Source organism: Acanthopagrus latus, chromosome 21 (genome assembly GCF_904848185.1).
Source record: "Acanthopagrus latus isolate v.2019 chromosome 21, fAcaLat1.1, whole genome shotgun sequence".
Lineage (NCBI taxonomy): Eukaryota > Metazoa > Chordata > Actinopteri > Spariformes > Sparidae > Acanthopagrus > Acanthopagrus latus.
In genome coordinates, this window is record NC_051059.1 from 22,486,410 (window position 1) to 22,496,943 (window position 10,534).

Consider the following 10,534-nt stretch of genomic DNA (forward strand, 5'->3'; position numbering starts at 1 on the left):
GCAGAAATCAATTCTAATAAACTTGAGCTTTCTACTGACGGTGACAGATGAAGTTAAAAGCGTGAAAAAAAAAAAAAAAAATCAAGAAAAGATGACTCTGAAAGCACTCAGGGAACCAGTCCTGACATGTTGGGATGACATTAAAGGTCACTGCGGCCTATCAGGGAGCAATTTCTGGTAACTATCCGTCAGTGAGTCTTTTTTTTCTTTCGAGCTGATTGGCCCTGTTATCTGTCTGCTAAACACTTGATTGGACGGTGATGAGCAGGGTTCATGAATACTTTACTCTGATATGGCATTTCAACTTTGTCCCTTGCAACAGACTGAGACATTCCTCGCAGAGCTCAAGGAGAGGAACGTATTGATCTGGCTTTGTGTGTTTTTTTTTTCCTTTTCTTCTTCTCTCTCCTCCTGGTGAATAGTTTCACTGTAATTTCATCAGCTGCTGTTTTAAAGTTGGATTTATGTCACTGACGACAGACAGGGCAGGACGCGCCGTGTTCGTTTTGATTTGCGAGTGAGAGAGAGGTTCAGATCGAGTTAAACGAGATTAAAGTGTGTCGATCTGCGTCTGTGTGAAGGTCGTCGTGGGACTGAGTAAGTTTACAACACCTCCAACTGAAGATTTGAGTCATATTACTCAGATGAAGCGAGGAGCAGCTTGACTTTCAAACCCATCGCTCAGAGCGGTTTTTATATTTCAGGTGCGTGCAGGGATGGACCTCACCGACCTCCTGCTCAGAAACTCAGACGAAATCCCCTTTCCTCACAGCAGCCAGCCGTGGAATATCACGACTCATGATGTGAGTACTGAGGTGGTCCACATTATCTCACCCACAGATACGCTGAATCTCATTTGAAAAAAAGAAAATGATAAATCTGTCTGCTGAGTGTGACCTGTTTTCTCAACGAGGGCCAAGAGTTACTGAGCTGGATCTCCGGGGACACCGGAGCTCATTTGCTCATTTACAGTTTCATTGTGCTCTCCTGCATGATTGAGACAAATGAGCTCTGTGTAAAGGTTCCTGTCCGCGCTCGTGTGTCGGAATATGATTATCTGATTAGATGAAGAGGTGATGTGTACGTTCCCTCTTCCCCAACAGACCCTAAGCCCTGAGAGAAGTACCGCCGATGACTTCCTGGACGCCCTGCTGGGTGGGAGCACCTCGTCCTCGGCTGAGGCGTCCCCCCTGTGGTCGCCCTGCACCACCGACAGCGGCATCAACGAGGACCCGCCGACAGACCCCACAGAGAGGCTCCAGCCGACCCCCTGCACTGGTTTTCCAGCCTTTGACACAAAACCCTTCCCTCAGCCTCCGCCTCTGGAGAATCACCCTCCGGCGGAGGAAAGAAAACCTTACGTTTCCATAGATCTGGGTAAGGTCAGATTTTAAGTGAAAGAGGAAATTACGATGTGAAACATCTGAGAAAACTAGATGTGAATTCAGGGAAGATTGCCAGGAGACCTCAGTGTGAGATCCATTTGTACTTTCTGTTGCAGAATAATGACAGCCGCTGATTACGGCCTTCAAAATGCAAATAATTGGATTTCCCAATTTCTGCGCATTTTATGGGATAAAAGCTTGAGCAGCGGCCGTTCATCACGCGAAGAAATTATCTCTTGGGGGACAGCTTTTTGAATAATGGGTCCCTTTTCTTGTGCATTGTCGACCCTCTCGCTGCTAAAAATACTGAAATTGACTGAGAAAACTATACCTGCAACAGAAAGACAGACACCTAACACACACAGAGAGGTGTGACCTATATTTTGTAGTGTTTTCCAAAGAACAGCAGGGTGCAGCAGTAACAAAAGTCCACCTCCAGTCAAAACTGTCTCTCTCTTCTTGTTCCTGCCGTTGAATGTTCGAGCTTCACTGTGTCAGGATGCACAGAACGGGACCCAAAACGCAAGATGCAGGCAGACAAATACTGAACAAAATGCAAGCTTTTAAAAAACTAAAGCTGAAGAACAAAACATGTAAAATCCCAAATCCAAAAGTGGAGAAACAGATCAAAAGCAGAGCGCAAACCAGGAATGACGTGAGCGGTGAGAAGGAAGGGAGGGAAAATCACACAAAGACAGGAAATGAAAAGAAAAGTGTGTCACGTGAGGGCAGAACTTCAAAATAAAACAGAAAGTAACAAAACTCTATACATTTTCTTTGAAAACTGATTTTAAGAGGCTGGAAGATGATCTGTGACATCAAACAAATGGTTTGGAAGTCGATCTTGGGCAGATATTCAGCAAACACAAGTGTGATGTGGAAACTCGAAGAGAAACTTGAAAATGACTTCACAGTGAGGGAGGAGATCTTGTGTTCAGCAGGTAAAGGTGCAACTTGTAAGAAAGTTTAACAGCCCGTTTTCTACCTGGTGGAAACTTTTAGCTGTTGTTAGCGTGACGCCGCTGTAATTCAGTCTACAGGTCAGTCCACTGTGGGGATTTTAAATATGTTTTTAAACAACAAAACCATGTCAGACGTACATTAGATTATTTTTTATGTATAAGACTTTCGCAGCAACCTTAACATGTTGTGTTCTTTTTAAACGGAGCTCGGAGGCAGTTTAGTCAATCATCACCTGCTGTTGTACTGACTCGTTCTGCAGGCTGGGAGTCCGCTGATCTCCAAGAGCAGCTTGGCATCGCTTACTACCTCACCACGAAGCAGACGTCCCCTCTGTCCCCTGCCCAGACTCTCACAGTGAAGGACCTGCTGCTAAACAACCTTGGACAGACAGTAAGGAGAAAGAGAGCCGAATGTTTCTGAGAGGAATTTTGTAAGGCTTTCTAGCCAATAGAGGGTATTAAATAGAAAAGGGAGTCGGCCTCAGTGTCCTGAATAAATACAGTGTGATCTGAGGGTCCGCTCTGCTGCTCCTCTGTATAATTCACCAAGAGACCTTCTGAGGAAACCTGCCTCGAGCGAGAGAGAGCACCCTTCGGATCGAACAAACAGAATTTTATGAACTGGTCCACTCCAGTGACTTTTCTGGGGTAAACTGCTTTAACTGGAATATTCTGTCCATCTGCTTCACAGGCGAGGCAGAGCCCCCAGCACTCCCGGCAGGAGCTCGTACTTAATGAGGACGAGAAGAAACTTCTGGCCAAAGAAGGGGTGAACTTACCCAGTAAATTTCCCCTGTCCAAGGTACACGAGCGAGGCTCACAACTCTCACGTACCTTCACACACTCTCTTCTGTCACACACACATTAATACATATCCCAGTTGTCCCCGTCCAACCCTCTTCTTTCTCGCTTACGCTCTTCTTTCCACCTTCTTTTTTTTTCCTCCCGTGTGTTTCATCTCCCTGACAAGCTTGAAGAGAGGGTTTTGAAGAAGATCCGGCGGAAAATCCGCAACAAGCACTCGGCTCAGGAAAGTCGGAAGAAGAGGAGGGAATATGTTGATAGTCTGGAGGGAAGGTAAGAGCTCAGCACCACGTTCTCTCCTCGGCTTAGAAATAACTTTTATCTGCAGCCATTTGTTCTGCTCTGAAGCCCTCACTGTTTTCTCATACACTTAATTAACTTTAATAAGCTGTTGCGTGGACGGACTGTGAATGTTCTCAAAAAGTAAATATCCATTTTATGATTTCACACAGTTGAGATAAAAAGACTTTTCACTTGCTGATATCTGGTGTTTATCTGGTTTTTCCTTTTCTTTTTTTTTTTTCTTTGGAGAAGCTTCTCAGGCTCACAGGAAATTCGCAGCAACAGAAGTGTTTTGTTTTGGAATGAAGAAAAAAAAAAAGAAAAAAGAAAGACAAAGAGCCGAGTTGTGGGAGCTGTCACGGCTCGCCAAACCAAGAAGGACCCGAACGGTTTTCAAGATGATGAGGCTTCACAGAGCTCGACAAAAAGTTAACTGATATCTGAGAGGATTCAGTGGCAAAGTACCACAGACATAACACATGTAACGATGGGGAAAAAAAAGAGACACTTCAGCGTGAGAACGTGGCTGAAAAAATCTACCTCCTGGCTAATCAGTGCCCTGTGCCGCCTTGTCTATCTAAAAGGGAGGTGTAATATTCCCTCTTTTCCAAAAAGCCGCCACTTGGCTGCCACTGGGGTAGGTGTAAACATGTGACGTGACGTGAAGCATGAAGTTGGGCTGTGAACAGTGAAGCAGGTCGAATTACATTGCACCTCATTGGAGTTTAGCGGTGGGCTTTTAATTTGAAAGTAGCGACGGTTAGTAGCTTGCCGCTACAACAACAAGCGGACAGTGAAGACAGCTACAGAGACCGAGGAGACGTTAGCATCTCCCGGATCTCAGCGGCTGTCCAGACGCTCATCTTGATGTCCGTGGATGAAATGATGGACTGACTGCTGTGATCAGCTGTTTCCTGGTTTTCAAACTCCCTGACTGTGTGTCGCACAACAGTGCAGGTCATCGACACCTCCGCCCGTCTCACACAGTTGCCGGCACATCGACGGCTCAGATTTACATATTAGTGGAGGTGTTAATAAGTGTGTAACCCTCTGAGGCATCATATAGGCCGACCAAAACAGACCCCCAATTTGTGTTTACACCTCCAGAGGTTTTGGGCTCTGTCCATGGCTGTCTGCTGTAATCGCTAACAGGGTCACTTGTTGATCTGAAGCACCATCGTCTGTCCCTCAAACCCACAAACTACGGCTAAGAGATCGAGATCCGTGCCCCTAATGAGGCTTAACTTTTGTTTCTAAGTAAATCTAAACAAGTGAGTTGTATAACAATCCAACCTTGGCACAGTGAAGACCAAAACCTCTTCTGTACCCGGCTGAAAACATGTTTATTTCTGTGGTAAAGGTGGGCATTTTTAACATGGGGGCTTCTGGAGAGCTGACTCATTTTTGCACAAAGTGGATGTTTTTTGAGGCGCCCCGGTCTTTGGCACATCCGCGCTGGCTTCGTTTTTTCAGCCCCAGAGGTTGCTGTTGACATGCACACATGCTTGCTTAACAAGAGTTTTTATAACCAATCTGATCTGAGACTCCCACTGTGCCTGTATTTAGGCACAGCGGTGCTTTGAGCTAAGATGTTTACACATCTCAGTTTTAGTATTTGAGCATGAAAACATTTTCTAATGAGCACTAAGTGCAAAGTACAGCCAATGCGGACGGTAGTGTCATCACTTTTGCTCGTCTTTTGCCTTTTTTCTCTATTTTCTAGAGAAATTCTAATTTATACAATCCAGATTGCGAACAGAACACACTGAGAATCGTGACCTTCAACAGATAAAAACAGATAATTCAGTCAAAGTCATATATATTTGACCGTATTACTGATGAAAACAGGTGTCTGAGGGCGGCCCTGTGTTGAATGAACAGCCTCACAATGTGAACGTTTGCAGCGCCGAGACGACTCAGCTTTCTTTGTCTGATTTGAGGTCAGTCGGACAGAAACGCTGCATAGCCGGTGGTACTTAAGAGCAGCTTATCCGCTTTGTGCTGCAGCTGGAGTGGTGGGGGAGTTAAGCGGAGGTTGAAGATGCAGCATCTCATAATTGAGAGGCCAAAGTGGAGCTCGGTTTAGTCCTCCTCCTCCTCCTCGCTGCTCCCTCCAGGCTGTGCAGAGTGAGCCCTGCACCACAGCCAGTTTTTGTCACAAAATTTTGTTTAATCCTGCCCGCCTCCCCCACACTGCCTGTTCTGCCTCATCACACCTCCGCAAGCGGTTCAGAGTAAAAGCTTGCAGAAAAAAAGAAAAGAAAAAAAAAGCCCAGCATTGCAGCAATTCACCATACAGGACTCTTTTATTGTTCATCAACTTTTTCCTGCAGTATCTGTAGGGTTTGCGTTGTTTTACTGATGCCGAGCTTCAGACAGCTCTCCTTGTTCCTCCGGTCTCTAAAAACTTTCCATCATTGATTCATGACTGATACGAGAGTAGAAAGTTTGGGGTTCAAAGGTGGACCAGCTGTGCCTGGTGTGTGGTAATCTATAAACCAAGAACCTCGGTGTTTTACGTCAATACACATATTTTAGACATTGTTTGTCTGGCCTCACTCTCTGTCAAAAATGAATACAGGATTGATTTGTGTGTTTACGGCAGGGCCTCTCAATCGCCAGACTAACCTTTGTGCACACACACACCCCCCACTTTTTTTTTTTTTTTTAGAAAATCCCTAATTATTGAATGGGAGCTTTTAAAAATCAAACAGTGTGCTACCGACACTCAGTCATGCATGAGGTCTATCGCCTCCGGACAGCAAAAGCTTCGTGATGGGGCAGGAGTGTTAACAGACAGCGGAGTCAGCGTTTTGTTGGTAATTAAGTCGGCTGCCTGCGTATCAACGGGGAGTCATTATCAGTTCAGTTGAGCTCAGTCGGAGGGCCATAATGGAGGATGACTCAAAGGGACTGAAAGGAGCGAGAGAGACAGCAGAGGGGCGGCGGTGGTGATGGTGGAGATGCTGGATGACAGAATGGGGCGCAAGATAACACCCAGCAGACGGATATTGGCAAAGAGAGAAACGAAAAAAGGGGGGAGACAATGCAGCATCACAACACAGACGCTCTCTTCTTTCCTAATTTTATCTTCACCCCTGATCCTCTCTCTCTCTGCAGGATGTCTGCATGTAGCGCCAACAACCTGGAGCTGCAGAGGAAGATCCAGCAGCTGGAGGAGACCAACAGGTGAGTCCTCACAAAAGGCCGACAAGTGCTGCGACTTTAGATTATTTTCCGTCAGTGATTGATTGATTTATCGCACTTTGCTGCTTGAACAATCTTTGTTTAATTATAAATTAAACTACGGCTACCCACAGAGGAAAACAAACACATAAATAATAAATCACGGCTTCATGTGCGCCCACACAGACTCCACAGGTAATTAAAAAAAAAAGAATAATAAAAATACATTGGACTTGTGTAGCCATATAACAAAGAACAACAACAAATCAAAGAAATCATACATTAAAGGGGCACTTTAGAGTTTTGGAGGAAAAATTAAAACCCAGAACTTTAATATTTAAAACATACAAACTCAAGTTTATATATTTTTTCCATAACTGAATAAACGAGCTGTTCTCAGAGAAAAAATAAGATCCCAGAACACTGTTTGAAGCCAGAAAGGTGGCAGGGTCCGCCACATATAAACAAAGTACAACAGTATGAAGTTATGGAAACAAAGAGAGTTTGTTTATTTAGTTGTGTGTAAAAAAAGAAAGAAAGAACAATCTACATCTTTGTCCTCTGAATAAAATTTCTTCCCCAAATTTACAAACTGCACCTTTGAAAGAAACAGACGCCAAATAAGTCTCATCTGCAGCACTCATCTAAAATAAACAAAGTGAATTATTGCTGTAATTATTCTTCATTGAGAATACGTTTTATTAACTAATTAACTGAGTCATAATAAAGTCCAGTAAACTGCCAATAACAGGTCGTGTTTCTGTACAGAAACGACAGAACTCAGTAGGTAAAGGTCAGTCCATTCTCCCCAGAGACCAATTATCCCAAATGTTTCCAACCATGTTCTTACCCAGAGAAATATGAACATTGACAAAACATAAATAGCATAAATGTCAGTGGCGTTGAACGCTCTTAAGTTGCGGTAACGTCCAGGGAAACTCCAGATGAGAGGTCAGAGAGTGAGGAGGGAAACTACTCTTCTCTGTATCACTGTGCTTGTGACTCCACCTGACCACACACTAATTCATAATGTCTTCACACTTTGCCTTTGGTTATCATTTTGACTGAGACACCCCGAGAAACAGAAATGATGTTTTGATTAGTAGGCTGACTCCGGCTGAGTTCTTGATACTTCCAGCCAACTTGTTCTAACAGGATTCTCAGATGTGCTCCTGGAGATAAAATGTGATCATCTGCAGGTAGATTAGACTGATATTTCACCACAGTGTGGAAATAAAGTGTGATGTGCCTCACATGTAACACCAGCGCGCTGTATTTAATGTACTGTCAGTAGTTAGCTGGACACGCTAACGACTGCAGTGCAAAATAAACACACTTCTTAATCGATTCCTCACACATTTGGCCCTCAAAAAGGCAGAAAAACACGACTCAGACTACCTGAATTAATAAAAGCTCGCTCTCATTAATGCCCCCATGCACCGCCGTACGAACAAAGCCTTGTTTTGAGTGCTGATCCTCGCTTCAGGGACGATCGATGCTGCTGTTGTATCATTCACTACATCTGATCCAAATCTTTGAAATCTTTATGAATCCTGTTTTGGACTCATTCATGGGCATTAAATCTCAATCGCAGGAGCTCAACCAAAAATCCCCCTTCAAGCTGCGCCTTGTGTATTTTTAATGCCTCATTTTTTAATTTTTTTTTCATCTCTGCCAATCTCATCTCGCTCTCGGACTTGTTTATGTTGGGCTAAATTGTTCGTACGCGTCACATCCCGTTCTCTCTTTTGTGCCTTTGTTGTGTGTCAGATTGCGTCTCGAGAGAGCTTCATTGATCGCGATCATTGATTTTGTCCCCCGGGGTACGTGGGGGGGCCCCTCCCTCCCTCCCTCGGACGACCTCGTTCGGAAAAATCCCACTTGTTTAAAATCAGGACAGAGGAGACGCTGAGGAGTGAAATCACAAGAATTCAATCCAATTTAAAAACTTCACACGGCGTTCTCTGTCTTTGATTTGTCGACCTGCCATCGCGTCACGCTGTTTGTGGTGACTGTGATGTGGGACAGACAACACACTTTCCCCGGGGCTTCTTTTTGCTGTTTTACAAAAGCTAACCAAAAAAAAAACAAAGAAAAAAAAGAAAATGTTGTTGAGGAAACTGTGGCCCTCAATTTGACAGTCTCTTTCATCCCCCCTCTCTCTCTCTCTCTCTCTCTGTGTGTTTGTTTGGCAGCGCCCTGTTGGAGCAGCTGAACCGGCTACAGGCGCTGCTGCCGAACAGCTCCGGCAGAACAGCACACGGAGCGACCCGCATCCTGGTGAGAAACACGAGGCAGCACTTTAATTTAAACCACTGAGAATTTGCTCAGACGGCATCACCTGCAACGACTAAATGATAGATGCAGGTCAGTGCCTGAGTGCAGTATTAAAATCACCTGCCTCTGCTCCTTTAAAGGTGCAGCACGCAGCTTTAAGATCTTCACTGACGGATTTGGACAAACTTAATAAACTAACTGTCTTTGTTCTGATGACTGAATGAACAAGTTGACTTTACATGAGGGCACAGGTCACTTTGTTTATACGTGGCGGACCCTGCCACCTTTCCAGCCTCAAACACAGCTATGGAAAAAGTAAATATTTCAGACCTCATTAATGTTGTGAATATTTCAGCCTGAGTTTGAATTTGTTTCTCCAAACCTACGCAGTGCCCCTTTAATATTTGAATTGAGTCGAAGGTTTGAACAGAGCCTGCGCTCGTCTTTTGTGCACCCTTGTAAGTAGGTTACACCTCGTTAATTCTTTTTCTTCTCATCCTCTGTCTGTTTTTTTTCTTTTTTTTTCTCTCTTTTATTCTCCCCCGTCCAGGTTTTGCTCCTCGCCTTCTCTTTGCTCATTTCCTCAAATCTGCAGCCAGAACCTTACAGCCAGCTCAGCCAGGCGGAGTACACGCAGACCAAAGGTTTGTTCGACGCACTCACACACCTTCTCCGTCTCTCCGTCGCACACAAACACACACCGACACCTCTGAGCTGCGTCTCTGAACCGTGTCTCTGCCCCCTCAGCGCCGTCCCGCTCCCTGCTCTCGCTGGATGAAGTGCAGGACGTCCACCCTCGCCCTCTCTTCTCCGTCTCCAGGGGATACGAGGATCTGTGCAGCCTGATGAAGAAGCTCTGACCCAGGCCTCCATCTCCCCACGTTATACTCCACCATCCTCCTGCAAGCAGGATGAGAGGCGCCGAGACAATCACGGATCTCCTCGGGGGCCCCCCCCCAGGAGGGAAGATGCGGCAAATGAGCGCGGGCTGCTTGCAAGCGCAGCATCCAAATGAACGGTTTGATTGCTTTCCAGCGTCTGTTGTGCACTGCAGAGACTGAGGTGAGGACCCAGTGAGGTGCTGTGGTGTGTTTGTCAGCTGCTCCAACACACAACAACGGCGAGTTATTAGAGGATTTTTATTATTATTATTTTTTTCCCCGACCTGTAATACACTCACTCAGATAGAGGTCGGCGAGGAGGTCAGCCAAACAGATGTAATTTTGTGTTTTTGTGCCTTTGGTAAACAGAGCGTCAGGGAGCACGCTGCTGATGTACGACTGCAAAATATGATCTGTGAGAGACACCGATGTACATTCACTGCTGTATTTTATTGTTAACTTTTAATGTATATATTGAAAACTGTATTAAAAAAAAAAAGAAAAAAAAAAGTTTTGAGTTGCATTTTGTAACAGTTCAGTGCAAAACTGGCCAAGGGAAGAGAATTAAAAAATCAGCTCCAGACACCAGAAGGGATTTGTTTGTTTCAGTAACGCCATGTGTCCGGCTCGCTTCCCAAAAAAAAAACAACCCAAAAACTAAATTATAATTAGGCGAGAGTCAGCTAAAGTGGCTGAATGACTCCTCGCTTCAATTAAAAACTTTACTTTAGAGCCAGCTCTCAACCAGGGAATACGT

General features: G+C 44.9%; 1 protein-coding gene across 2 annotated transcripts; it reads left to right on the forward strand.

Annotated features, from left to right (window-relative positions):
- The first annotated feature begins 290 nt into the window (after positions 1-290).
- LOC119011708 (cyclic AMP-responsive element-binding protein 3-like protein 3-A) lies at positions 291-10,276 on the forward strand. 2 transcript variants are annotated; one of them, XR_005072261.1, is made up of 10 exons: positions 291-597; positions 705-803; positions 1,104-1,377; positions 2,608-2,738; positions 3,039-3,149; positions 3,318-3,424; positions 6,554-6,622; positions 8,815-8,986; positions 9,447-9,540; positions 9,644-9,692. XR_005072261.1 is itself a non-coding variant. In XM_037085043.1 (10 exons), the coding sequence occupies exons 2-10, from the start codon at positions 717-719 to the stop codon at positions 9,754-9,756; spliced, it is 1,071 nt and encodes a 356-aa protein (XP_036940938.1). In that variant the 5' UTR covers positions 296-597; positions 705-716; the 3' UTR covers positions 9,757-10,276. The 2 variants fall into 2 exon arrangements, 1 of the variants encoding a protein (XP_036940938.1); XM_037085043.1 differs by having other exon boundaries at positions 296-597; positions 8,815-8,899; positions 9,644-10,276.
- The last annotated feature ends 258 nt before the right edge of the window (positions 10,277-10,534 follow it).

What these genes read in the sequence shown, in the direction of transcription:
- LOC119011708 (XM_037085043.1), top strand. Translation starts at nt 717, where the DNA reads ATGGACCTCACCGACCTCCTGCTCAGAAACTCAGACGAAATCCCCTTT. An exon ending in TTACGTTTCCATAGATCTGG is followed by an intron (nt 1,378 to 2,607) that starts GTAAGGTCAGAT and finishes CTCGTTCTGCAG; the next exon opens with GCTGGGAGTCCGCTGATCTC. An exon ending in CAGCTGGAGGAGACCAACAG is followed by an intron (nt 6,623 to 8,814) that starts GTGAGTCCTCAC and finishes TTTGTTTGGCAG; the next exon opens with CGCCCTGTTGGAGCAGCTGA.